Source organism: Athene noctua, chromosome 1, assembly GCF_965140245.1.
Source record: "Athene noctua chromosome 1, bAthNoc1.hap1.1, whole genome shotgun sequence".
NCBI classification, from domain to species: domain Eukaryota; kingdom Metazoa; phylum Chordata; class Aves; order Strigiformes; family Strigidae; genus Athene; species Athene noctua.
In genome coordinates this window covers 150,022,233-150,036,340 of record NC_134037.1, presented here as the reverse complement: position 1 = coordinate 150,036,340, position 14,108 = coordinate 150,022,233, and the positions used below count along the sequence as shown (strand labels likewise).

General features: G+C 41.9%; 1 protein-coding gene across 3 annotated transcripts in view; it reads left to right on the top strand.

The window, feature by feature from the left end:
- Nucleotides 1–13,456: 13,456 nt before the first annotated feature.
- CADM2 (cell adhesion molecule 2) overlaps nucleotides 13,457–14,108 on the top strand; it is a 697,075-nt gene continuing 696,423 nt past the window's right edge. For all 3 annotated transcript variants that reach the window (XM_074901140.1, XM_074901148.1, XM_074901138.1), the window contains exon 1: nucleotides 13,457–13,873. In XM_074901140.1, the coding sequence (XP_074757241.1) occupies nucleotides 13,813–13,873 (61 nt within the window). In that variant the 5' untranslated portion in view covers nucleotides 13,457–13,812. The remainder of the gene's footprint in view (nucleotides 13,874–14,108) is intronic.

Below are 14,108 nucleotides of genomic sequence, written 5' to 3'. Positions count from 1 at the left end.
TTTCATTTAGTACAAGTAACCTTCTGAGGGAAAAGTTCATATGTCAATGAAGGAGGAAAATTTCACTCTAGGTTGACAAAAATATTTTTGTTCCCTCTTGTTTCTAAAAAGCGCCAAAACCCCATTATGCTTTCAGTCATGAAATTGATACAATTCAATTAATTTGAAGAAATCTTTGTAGGTAGGGATGCATGTATGCTAACGAGTAACAAGACACAGTAAGAATAGCTCTGTACAACAAGACTGTTCATTCTGAAACTAATACAAGCATGTGCGTGGGAAGGGGTTCCTTAGACTAACTGTAGTCTGGGTTTGTATATTAAACAACCATCAGCTGGTGAAGTGTGTAAACTATATTCTCAAGCTTGCATTATGATTTGGTTTCATACAGAGGAAATCCAGCTTGTACACTTCCAAGACCTCTCCATTATGTTGTGCAAAGCACAGTAAGTGTGGGTGATCTGGAGATTCACTATAACAGCACACAGGATCAAAAATACACCAATGTAAGAACACCTTTAAGTTTCCATACAGTTAGAATTTAAAAAGTAGCGAAGTGCCTTCATGGTTTTAAGCACAGGAATGGTCTCAATGATTTTGGTAGAAAGACTTTAAGTTCATGAACTTGGTGAAGTTTATATACCTCATTATCTGCATGCTTTGTCAAAATACAGCCCAGCATCATTCTATGAAAAATGTTTTTACATTGCAAATCCATGTAGATTTTTGACCTAAATGATATGTTCTGAAACTCAGAAACATCCTGCACTTTCTTAATATTTATGTAGATATTCATTTATCAAGCTATTTGTTTCTCTTACAGTACAGAAGTACTTTCAGTAACAGATGTCTTAATGAAAAGGAATACGGCAACATCCTCTTCATTTTCTCTGAAAAGTATGAATATGCAGTTAATACCATCAGCTTGGTAATCAAATGTAAGGATGACTAAAAGGTTGGAAAAACAATGTTAATGATGTTCTGAGGGTCACCCAACCAAGATATTTTCTGTTTCTACAAAACCTGGAAGGATTGTCTCACTCTTGTATAACATGCCAAAACCTGCTAAAGAGACAAAACATTAGTACATTTGAATTTCAGGAAAGAAGGGTTTTTTTAATTCTCCTTTTTTTCATCATCCACAAACTAGCATGGACCTCATGAAATATAATCAGGTAATTCATCCTATAGAACTAGGTTTAAAATGGTAACTTCTTTGTGGTGAATGTCTGTAGCACAGAATACACACCTCCAACTTTTCTACACCATACTACAGATCCATATAGCCAGAATATGAGACTATGAAAACACTACAAAATGAAAATGAAGGCGAGAAAGAGCTGTTTCATGGTCTTATTTGGAAGTGCAACTTATGGTCTATGATGACAAACAAAACACTTCTATTGGCACAATTCAAAGTGTCAGACACTTGATTTCTGTATCATATGACATAATAAAAATTGTAAATCTTCAGCCTTACTCATGACTATAACCAGCAGTGAATGACTAATGATAACAATCAGAACTTCAGCTAAGCTGACTTTGTATGTTAATGTAGTACAGACAAATGCATTAGCTAAATGTAAATCAATTGTTGCACGGTATTAGTCAGAGACCTAACACTCACTGGAACTTGCGATGTGTTGACTGTCAAAGTGATTGTAATGGAGATCTCACTTATTTTTATCAAATTAAACTGTCTAACCTCTCAAAGGAGCAGTGGAGTCCAACAGCTACAGATTAGAGAAGTTAGAGATTCCTTAAACAGTATGAACTGCAAAACCACACAGAGCAAACATTGCCCTAAAATTCCCGGAGAAAACCAGGTCAAAGCACACTACAGAGCATAGCACTCATAAGGCCAAGTTAAAAACCATGGAAATTCCTTTGCCTTTCTAATTTTGGTACTGTTCTCCATGTAAAAGATGAACAGTGCGCTTGCATTAAACTATGTAAAATTGCTGGATGTGATAACATCCATACAAACTTGAGATCAGAAGTTATGCTTTGGTAAATATACTGCAGTGGAGGCCAGAAAATTCATGAACATGATTAAGCTTGGAGAGAAAAGTGGACCCAGCAGCTACAGGAAAATATATTCCAGATTGTTCTAATGCCTTCACTTGCAGTGACTCTAGGGTCATCTTGAAACTGAGATTTTGATCTCAATTTACTACTGTATTATGTTGATAAAGGAAATTAAAGACAATGGCTATTGACCTCTTGTTGGGTATAGAGGAAAGGTCCATAGTTCATTTTGCCAGCTACTGTAACTGTCATGCACTCAAAAGTCACAAATTCTCAGCAATAATAATCTGCATGATTAGCTTGGCTCCCAAACTAGTTGCATTAGAATTTTTTGGTGGTTATTAAACCCCTCTGAATTCTGTGTTTATATCAATACTTTCCACAAGTAATACCCCATCCTCTTCCTCTGCAAATGTACGTGCACAAATCACATCAAAATCACAGATTAGGCTCATTCCCAAGGGAAGCTCACTCTTGAAGTTGATTCCACATTAGAAATCTACCTCAAGGTGCAGGAACTGAAACTAAGTACTTGAACAATCAAGGACCTGTAAAATTTCTTCAGCAGTACTGGAGTACATTCAACTACACCTGAACAAGACATAAGAAAAGTAGATAATCTTTTATATAAATAAAGAGACAATAATGCCACATACTCCAGCTACTGCAAACTTCAAATTGTCTCATATACACACATGGTTAATGACCTCAGAGTATGCTTGTATATAGGAGGCACAAAAGGAATGACTTGCACCTTCCCAGATTCTATTGAATCACTTAGTAAACTTGGTGCACAGCTACAGTACATCATGAACTTTAGAAATGTCATATGTGAAACAAGTATGAAGAACAAAGATAATCCCTACTCCATTAAGTTCAATGTTCTTTAAATATATGAAATAAAAATCAAGATTTTTTTTGTAAAGAAGGATGGACACGTATTTCAGAATGCTCTAATGATAATTAGTTTTGATATGCAGAAGCATTTTCATATATCAAGACACATTTTAGAGTATAAATATTGGAAAAGTATCTATTCTTACCTCCCATTTTCCTCACATAGCAGGTGCCTGAACAGAATGCATGAACTGACTGTAAATAATGTTTCTTATTTTTTCTCTTCAATTTACCTTCTATATAATAAATAGTTATTGTATACTGTTAAAGTGAAATATTGTAATTATTTAATTAACCTGTTTTGCCCTCTGTAAAATGCAAAAGCTATAAATACAGAAGCAAATCAAATTGAGTTCTGCCGTAGGCAAGAAACCAGCCTCCAGTGGATAGCCTGCTGCTCAGATATCATTTGTTAATTTCAGTCTTTATACTTCCACAGGAAAAAATAAGGGTACACATGTGGTATAGTTGTATTTCACAATTTTCCATAGTCCGGTACTATGAAAATAATTCTGATCTTAAAAAATGAGACATAGCTTAATCCAATTAATTCAGAAAGAGAAGATGAATCTCTGTTATAAGTGAAACGTTTCAGACAACTGAAACCCAGAAAAACAATTTTTAAAATGACATTTTGTATGTGTCCCTACTTAATACTATTTCCATACACAGCCTCTAGCAAGGGCTGATTTTCAGTCTAACACATTTTACTCATCATCTGTCACTTAAAAAATTACTGACAATAGGTTACAACACAGTCCTGATATTAATAAAAAACTCAGGAAGTAACTAAGACCCACAAGAAACAAAAATCTTGCTTTTTATCTCACTATTTTAAAGCATTGTTAGTACCATCATCTAACAACTGAAGTATAAACAGCAACCAAATGCACTTGCCACAAGCCAGTTTTGTGATTATCAGAGAACTTAGATTTGCTTTAACAAGTACAAGCCTCTTGAAAACCTTTTTATGGTTTCTTGTACTCCTCTGTCACTGATATTTTCCTTCATAACTCTTGTATCTCGCTGCAACAGAAACTTGAATTATGGATGCTAACCCATTAAATCTCTTACATAATAATTTTTCTATGTAAAAGCAAGTAATACACCTCCTAATGGCTGCAGATACCTCAACATGTATTTTCTTTTATTCTTCATTCTATTTTCCACCTAGCAGAAAGCTATCTGACTTGATTGTCCTATATCACAGTGGCAAGTGATCTAATGAAACACTTTCCCACATCATTATGTAGAAGAGGAGCATTAAAATATATGCCATGTTCACTCCTTTGCTTGCACATTAACCAACATATTAACAGGGCTTGTTATACAGCAGGTCTAGAACCAGAACTTCACCTCTGGTAGACTTTATAAAAAGAAATTCAGCAAAATTAGGAATGTTTGCATTTCACATATTTCTTGTGATTCACATACATTTCAATACGATCACAAATACAAATGTTCTGCTTAAAAACAATTAGAAGATTTACTTGCAAAATAATGTAGCCATTACAGTAACAAACATCTCTCACCTACTCTGAAACAAGAAATACAGTTCGACAGAGACTGACAAGTTGCTGTATGTTGCATAATTCCTTCAGTATTGTTTCTTTTCAAATATACTTCCACTATTTTCCTTCCAAAGATGGGTGAGGTCAGTTCCATGTTTTGAGCTGGTAACAAGTAGCAATATAAGTCATTATTTGTCTTAGTAATCATAATGCCTGTGTTCATTTGTGATTTATTGTGATTTATCTCACAAGATATTCACACTCTCCAGGGGAAAAAAAAATTCCTAAAACTCTCACTGACTTCATTTGTGATGATTACACTTCTGAGATATAACACATTTAGAAATGTTAGGCAAACATTTTAAAAGAGTAACTAAATTAAAGCTAATAAGCTAATAAAAAAAAAGAAAAAAAAGCAAATAGCTGAATTCTAATAAATGACCAAGTAGATATACAATGCCATATTAACATCACTAAAATTGAAAAACCAAAGACTTAAGAAATGCCAGGATTCAAAATTGCCTATGCAACCTTAATTTGTCCTTGCTCTGCAGATACATTATAATGAAGTATTTAATTAAGATTAATGTCAAAGGTAACCACTAATTTCAAGTGGCCAATTTTCATTGCACAGCTCTGTGTATACCTAGTCTAGTTCACACTGGCTTTAGGATGTCTGCAGTACTTTTCATTTCTGCAGATATGACTCTGGTATGAAGTTGGAAACTGAGAAAATGAGCATTAATATTAATTTATTACCACTGTAAAAACATTTAGTTTAAGTGACTTACCTAACATCACAGAGGAACTCTGTGGCATAGTGAAACATAATCCAGTTCTCAAAGGCATCATCCAATTACTCTAACACTGTCTTTTCCTCTTCTTTCAGACCTCTGCCATATTGATTACATATTTTTTCAACTTTTTTTCAGTTAATGAATTAGAGATTCTGTCTATCAATGTCTTCCTTCTCCTCAAAACCATGAATCATCCCTAGAGCTACTCCTTGGGCTGAATGATACCCGGGCTCTGTGTTATGTGGAGGAAGGCTGGAACAGCACAACAGATGAACAAGGTGCAGAATAAGACAGAAGGAAGGACTATCACATATAGTTCATCATATAAAAATACAAAAGCAACATAAAGATTGTATAACCAACAAGTTATTTTCTTTCATTATCAAAATCTCTTAACTGTAAGATCCTTATATACAGTACATGAAAGTATTTCCCTAAAATGTATGAAAGTGAATGAGGGAAAAAAATGCTATCACACTGATACCCATCCAGATCACCAGAAGGCTTTATATCCACCTTACACCTTTTCATTTCAGCTCATCAGTTTGGGAGTAGTATAGTAAATTACTGTCCCCTCAAGGAGAGAGTAACCTTATATATACTTTATCATGAATCTCAGATATTTACTGAAAGCAGATGTGTTATGAAAGTGAGATACATTGAGTTTCAGGCCCTATAAAGCAATTTGGGTACAGATATTTCTGCTTTTTGTCTTAAAACCCAAAACTTTGTTACTATCCTAGTGCTGTCTCATCCACCAGCAGCTACTTTTATTACTCCCCTTTCCAATCCTCTGACTTCTCAGCTCATGCTGTGTCAATTGTACTACTTAAGTCTTGATTTTCTTTCCCCATGATTTTTTTTTTTTTCTGCTCTCGTCATTTTTTATTGATAGACTTTCTTTTCTGGTTCTTTATCACCACACAGTTTCCCTTTGTTACCTCTTTTCTAGTCTTGTCTCATGATCCCCATCCTGTGGCTCCTTGGTCCAGTTTCTGTGCTTAAGGATTCTTAGTTCCTCTTTGAAACTCTGTTTTCAGATTTATTTTACACTTCTTATTTCCCAAATCATTTTCTTCTGGTCCTAAACTCCTTTCCTGAATGATCACACAATCCTTTCCCCTTGGGGTCTCAACAACATGTTTCCCTTGCTTTGCTTTTCCTTACCAACAATTCACCTTCCCCCAGATTTCAACTTCCATGTAATCCCAGCCTTTTTTATCCATTTAACATCTAGTCCTAATTTTACCCTGACCACCCTTTACACCTGTGCTTTTTCTAGAGCTAGTCTCCCAAAAATCTTTGCTGAATATATTTTTCCTTTCTCCCTTATCTATTCTTCCATTTATTTGGGCCAGATGACATTGTTTTGATTCTGTCTAGTGTCAGCAGCTTAAAAGCCAACACAGACCTCTACAACCAAGGACCTGGATCTATTTCCCACTTCTTGGGTACTGTGTTCTCTCAGACCACATCTGGTAGGGAACAAGAGCGGGGCTGCTCCCTATGAAAAAGTGCGCCAGGAGCACGGGAATGCCCAGACCATCAGGACAGAGGCTGCACTAGTCACAGCCTGGTCCCAAAGTACTCAAGCATGGACAGACCCAGAAATTATAGCAAAGTCCAACCAAGAGTGAAGGTCATAAGGCGGTATCAAGGCCATGAGGCAGGTCAGAGATCACATTGTGAAGTCGACTCACAGGTCCAGGCTAGGAGCAGTGATCACTAGGCAGGTCCACAGAATGAGGTAGGCAAAGATCAAGCCTTTAATTGAAAACTGGATCAAAGTATTCCGTGACCAGATAGGCGTAGGATTATGGTAGAAACATGCACTCTTCTAACACAGCTCAGCTTAAATAGAGCTTCTGAGCTCATGGGTGTGGGTGAAGACCCCAAGTGAGGCTGGTCAGGACCATTAAGGTTTATTAATGCCCTCATCATTCTGACTGAATGTCAGGGCAAAAACTGGAGTGCACAATTTCTCGTATTCCCTGGTTTCTCACTGAAGAAAACTTTGGTGTGCATGCCATGTCACAACAAAGTAGGTCTTCACTAAGGACAACTGTAGCATCAGAACTGCTTAGACACAAGATGAGTAGAGTCTACTCTTTCTGCTCCTAATTGTGGTACCTAACATTACGCCATCTGACAAAATCTCATTCTCATTGCTAGAAAGAGCAATGGTAATCCAGTCTGGCCGGATGGCTGTTTCACTGCTAGCTCATCTAACTCATAGAAGAATGCTGAGTAGAGACAGAATGTGTAGAAATTTTTAAGGCTATGATCTATTAAGTCAGTTGTGTGCATTTTTTTATTTCCCCAGGGCTTATGCCTTGGGCTGATTTTCACAGAGAGAGTAAAAGAAATACTCCTGACAGAAAGGCCCTATCAAGTCTTAAAACCTTTTTTTTTTTTTTTTTTTTTTTTTTTTAAAGCAAGGATATGCTACATCCAACAAATATCTTAGAATATCTTAGGAGTCTTTAGTATGGGCAAAACTATGTATTTGTTCAATTCTTTGAGTATTACTCTGGATCAGCTAAAATACTTCTGACTTGCATCTGAAAACATTTTCAATTCAGGATGCACTAATGTGAAAATCTTGGTCTGAAAAAAACAAATCTTGAGTCCAAATGTTTAGAGACTCCTTTTAAAATACTGAAATGTCTGAAAAAAAATCATTCTAAATGTACTGGTGTCAGTAATCAAAGATGTTCTTAAGAAAGTAAAATGGATGACATGATGATCTATAGAACAAACACGTTCCGTTTTACTGAGTTTTTGAATATCCTTTGTCACCTCAGCCGGGTGCAAGAGAGGTTTTTTTCAACATCATAATCTGTGTATAAGTAATGAAACACAAAGCAATTAAAAATTACAAAGCATCAGAAATAACAAAACAGTAGATAATTGGGTAAATATATATTTCGAAGATGTTAGCTAGGATGTATTCTAAACTATATGTAAACATGTTCATCCAAGCATATTTAAAACACAGTTAGTCTCTAATTAATTCCATGTGGTAATATGTTTTTATGGCAAAGTGTAATGTACATTATATGTACTCAAATCATAAGTAAATAAAGGTCTAAGAGGTTTTATACCATAAATTACTCAATAATTTTGTGGTTTGGGGTAAGTAAATTTAAAATTTCTTCAAGTAGTTGTGTCTCAGTTGACAGAAGATGTAGGAAAGCACACACTTTTGTTCATTATCAAACACTCGGGAGGAGGAGGACCTAACTAGGATGTATGGAGAATCGTGTTACCAGCACCATTTTTTCTATGTCTTCATTCCACAAATTACACGGATGACAGGTCAGGTAATGAATAAGGTAATTCTGCTTCCACTCACCATTGGTAATTCTCTTCTGCAATTATTTTCACCAACTCAAAAGTGTACATTAGGTACTTTTCAATAAGAATGATATCAGTTTGGTTTGACCTTGGTTCACTTTGCATTGGCATTGCATCGACAGAACTGTTTTATAGACTTTTTCCTCCTCCAAAAGCCAGTGAAATATCTCACATTTATAATTGCTATATAAATGGGACTACATCCCACACATATTTTATATGTAGTAATTGCAGCATGCAATTCCTTTTACTTGGTTCATCTTACTAACTAACACAGAACAAAATTTCACTGAATTCATAATATTGTTCTGGAACTGATACATACTGTATATTTACACACCAATATGTTTTATGGAAATGAACACATTTCTTCTTGGGAGCATATTTTCAAACTTCAATTGCTCTTTACTGAAGCCAATTTTTTTTCAAACAAAAAAATGCAATGCGTTTCATGTCTATATATTTTTATTCATGCCAATATATTTTCACAGTTGGTTAGATTTAACTAAATTAGTAGTTACAGTATTTGTTCAAACCAATGCATTTTTGCTGGCATCTGGTAAGTAAATGTTATCCAATTTTTTTTTTAGGAATCAGCTTCAACCAAACCCACATCATTTAAAACAACAGCAACTCACCTCCACCACTCATAATTTCTCACCCAAACCAAACCAAACCCCAACCTTTCTGTTCCAGCTGCCAAAATATGGCAAAGGGGTGACATAAAAAACAAATACAGAGACTTCCGTCGATGAACATCTGATCTTCTGATTTCCACAGAGGCCCATGACAGTGCCCTGGGCAGGGTAATGCACTTCCCGTGACGACAGGTGCCGCCTTCTGGAGAGGGACCCTCCGCCCTAGGGACACCATGCTGCCAGGTGGGAGGGGGCAAAGACAGGAATTAAGGACTTGCGGCTGCAAGAGATGGCTGTTATCCAACCAGATATTCTGTAAGGCTAGGTGGCAGCTGCACGGGGGTTTTGTCACAACATTTTTGTATTGAGCCATGTAAATAAGTCTCACTTTCCAAATTACTATTTTAAATGTGATCGTGAGTGTTTAGCAGTATTGCAAGTCAGGATAGAATCTGTTTCTAACTTCTGTCACTACCAGCTTGCCTTCTCCATACCTTATTTCCTGTGGGGCTTTTTTGTTGTTGTTGGAACTCTGCAATCATATTTTGACTACTTCTTCACTACCCTCTTGATTATACAAAATTTACTAAAAATATATATATTCTAGAATATAACACAGAGCAAGTGTTTCTAGAGCTATGCTTCACAGCTTGTAGCACTGGAAATTTCTCTCTCCTTAAATCCTCTCTACATCTTCCACTCTTTGCCGAATTCAAAAGAACCACAATGTTTTGTCAAATAAATAAGCCTTCCCTGAGTGTAAGTTCCTCTCCCTTATCATTGACCACTGATGCTATCAAGGAGCATCATTAAAATCCCTTAAAATAAAATGTTTATCCCTTCAGATTTTGCTTGTCTTTCAAGGCAAACTCTACAGGTAGAATGACGCAATACATCACAGACAGCTCCTTCTAGAGGAGGTGGAGTTTAGCTGTTCAGAGAAAAGCCCGAAGTCTTGTTTATTGGGAGAAAAATGTGTGCAAGCAAATTAACAGAACATGTATTGGACCAGGAAATTAAGTGGTTAGTGATCTGAGCTGCCTATCGGGGCTGCACACTGTTTCATCAACTATTCACTAACACCTGTGAAATCTATGCTGTCTAGAAAAGGATGACCAGGAAACGATTGAGAGGAAACAACTAAAAAAAGCTCTCTTCTCTGCTAGAGGAAGGCTTTGTCTGTTGGTTTTTCAGTGAACACAACTGTGAGGTAGGAGAGCGCAATATAAGATCGACGCTGAAAGCGCAGGGGAAGGCAGATGACTGCTATTTATCAATTCAGCCAGAGGAAAAACTTGCAGAGTCTTTCTGAATCATGCGTGGAGACTAAATTATTTTGTTTTGTTTAGCATTAGGAATATTTGTAAGTATCAGCATGATGGGTATCAGGCTAATGCAGAACTTTTTTTCTGGTTCTGATAAAGCATTTACCTTGTGCACCTACTTTTCAGCATTATCTCCTGCTGAAATTTTAGGGTATTACTTTTTACTCTCTTCTGAAGTGTATTGTCTGAAGAGTCCCTGTTGTCCCTTTTGTCTGGATGTAATGAGGCTTCCGGCCATTCTGTGCCAGAGCTCCAGCTCCACAGACTCACTACAAAGTTCTGTCCCATCTACATCAGGTTTAGATGTGAGCTGACACCAAATGTCATAAGACACCTGTACCTCTCCTATAGCGCTTCCTGGAACGAGACTACAATAAAAAGTATGTTTTGTCAGAAGTACAGAGCTGTCAGTTATCATAATTAATGCATGGGCACGTCAGGAGGGATTACGGTCCTGATTTAGTGAAGGGTTTAAATTACTTGTTTTGTCAAAATGGCTTTTTAATTTCTTCCCCCAACCAAAAAAATGCAAGTTTTGAGCATTTGTTGACATTTTTACGGCTGCATTAAAAATGACTTGTTCCTTTTTGTAAGGCATCTAAAATATTTTGAGACTCATTCCCCATTCATGTGATTTTCATGCACTGAACCCCAAGAACAGTGGTTAAAACCTTTTCCTATCGTTTATTTTTTCAGTAGCAATAAAAACCAAGTAAAGCAAGAATCTACTCATTCCACCAGAGACAGACTTCAAATGCTTCCCTGTCCTAGGAGACATTCCAGTGCAACGCCTTTGATAGTGTTCAAGTAACCTACTAAAGGTAGGGAGATGTACGTGATGTTCATTTGATACAAAATCATAGAGAACTTTAAAATGTCATTGTGAAATTTGATTCTGTACCGTGCGTGGACATCTTTTGGAGATAGGGAGAACTCAGTGTAAATCCTGATGCAGTCTCAACTGTTGCTAGGCATAATCATCACTCACTAACGAACAAAGTGGAAGATATGACTAGAGAATACATAACTTCCTAGCTCCCACTCTCCTGCAAGCTCTTTAACGTGAAGTTGACAACTGTCAGCACTTCCTTAATGATTTGAGACCACACACTCTCCAGAGAAATGAGCTTTTGAAGAGCTTCCCTCTCCTACAGGTAAGACTATTTCATCACTTGTTTATCTCAGTAAAAGCCCTTCGGTGTTAAAGAGTGGGACATCAAGGTGGAAATTCAGAGAGGTAGTGTGCAAAACACTGCTTCATGTTGGAGAGTAAATCTCGATAGAAAAAGTATGGAACCGGAAGTGGAGAACTACTTGATCGTTATAAGCATTTGGGTGCAGGGGAACCTTGATTTCTCCGAGATAAGGCAACTCAATTCCCTCCGTAGACATTTACAGGCAGATCCAGCAACTTAAAAATGAGGTTTTCTGATTTTGCTATGAGGTTTTGCAAAACGGTGAATGATACTGTGCTAAACACCAAACACGCAGACATGAAGAAGCAGCCTGCCATCCTGGACGTCTCACATGCAGGGTCTTATGTTTCAGACCATAAGCCATTTAGGACTCCTAGCTGAATGCTACAAACCCTCCCAAAGAAAGTCTTCAAATACAAAACTTTCTTTGCTACATTCAGAGTCCAGGTAACGCTGAGAAAAGTCCAGAAACTTCTTTATTGCCATTGCCTGGGTACCTCACAGGAGGAGCCGGTCTTACTGTTTGATTCTGAGGACATTCGGGAGAGTCGGCAATCCTTCTTTCATCTGCCGCTTTCAGGGAGACGGCAGGACAAGCAGGGAGTGGAGAAAGGGCTTTACGCCTCCCCTGCAAAGACGGCAGCCAGCCGGCTGGGAGCTTCCCGCAGCCCCTGCCTCCGGCCGCGGCTCGCGGGTGCTTCCCCCCGTTTTTCCCTGCCGACGCCGCGGCGGAGCTGAGGCTGCGGGCCTGCACGCTCGGAGGGGCGGGCGGGCCGCCGGCGCGGGCGGGGCGGCCGCAGCACTCCCCTCCCCTCCCCCGCCAGTTCCTCGCGCCTCCGGGCCAGCCTGGCGCTTGATTGGCGCTGCGGTCCCGGCCTCACGGCCCCGCCGCCGGTGCGCCTCGCCCCCGCGCCGGGTCCCGCTCCTTCCCGTGCAGCCGGGACGGGGGGTGCTCCGGGAGGCGGCTCACGCCCGCCCCGCGCCGCCCCGTTCCCGCCGCGCTCTACCCCGGGGCGGCCCCTCCTCTCCTCAGGCGGCGGCGGCGGCCGCTGCCGGGCTCCCCCTCGCCTCGCCGCGCGCGCCGCCGCTTCAGGACCGGGTGTGGACAGCGCCCCGCCGCCCGCCCCCGCCCCAGCGCTCACCGCCCATTGGCTGGAGAGCCGCCGCGGAGTCGGGTCTCCTCGCGATTGGCCCGAGCCGGCTGCCACTCAGCGGCGCCGGAGGTAGGGTCTGGCACCTCGCTCGCGGCTGAGGACTCTGAGAAACGCCCGTTTGTTTTGTAACCTGGCGTCTCGCACCTCCTCCGTCGCCGCCTCATTGGCAGTCCGGCCGAAGCCCGCGGCCTTCCATTGGACAACCCCCGCTGCCAGTCACAGCCCCACCTGAAGGGGCGGTGCGGGAGCCGAGGGGCGTGCCGTGCCGTCGAAGGCGTGGCCAAGGCGGTGGCAGGGGCGTGCCCAAGGCGCAGGGAGGGCCGGGGTGTGGTGCGAGGGGCGCGGAAAGGGGCGTGGCTGCCGGCAGAAAGGGGCGGGGCGATCGGCGGGGGCGGAGCCAGGCCAGGGGAGCCTCGCAAGCGGAGATTGCCCTTGTGTCTCGAGCCGGGAAGCGGCTGGGAGCGGAGCGGAGCCGCTGCCTCCCCGGCCCGCCGCGGCGCCAGCGTAGCCCCCCCGCCCGCGGCACGGCACGGGACGGGACGGGACGGGACGGACGGAACGGACACACAGGACAGGGGCAAGGGGAGCCAGCGGGGGCACCCGACACCACTCCGCGGGGGGAACCTGAACCTGCCCAGCAGCGCCGGAGCCAGCGGAGAGAGCCGCTCCCCGCTCCTTGTCCTCCTCCTCCCTCCCCAATCCACCCCCGCGACCCTGGTCCTCCTCCTCCTCCTCCTCCTCCTCCTCCTCCTCCTCACCCCACTGGATACAGCGAGGGAGACACTGCGGCGGAGGCGGCGGCGGCGGCGGCGGCTCCTGCGGGGGGAAGGAAGCGCCCGGAGAGCGGAGCGGCGGGAGGCTGCGGACCTGCGTGCCTGGCGCCCACCCAGCCCGAGGGGAGCCCCCAGGATGCGGCTGCAGCCCGGCGCACTCCTGCGCTTCTACAGCCTCTGCGGGATCCTCGTACAAGGTACCGCCTCCTCCCCACCCCTGCCCCGCGCGGGGAGGGGGGGGCGAGCGAGGGAGGGAGGGACCCCGGGGGGCAGCGCCGCGGCCCGGGGCACCCCAGGCCCCGCCGCCCGCCGTCGCCCTTCCCCCCCGCCGCCCCGCTCCTGACCTGCTCCCTCCCTCTCTCGCCCCTCCATCGGCTCCCCCCGCTCCCCGCCGCCCTCTCCTCGCCGGGCGCCCCCAGCCTCCCGCTCGGG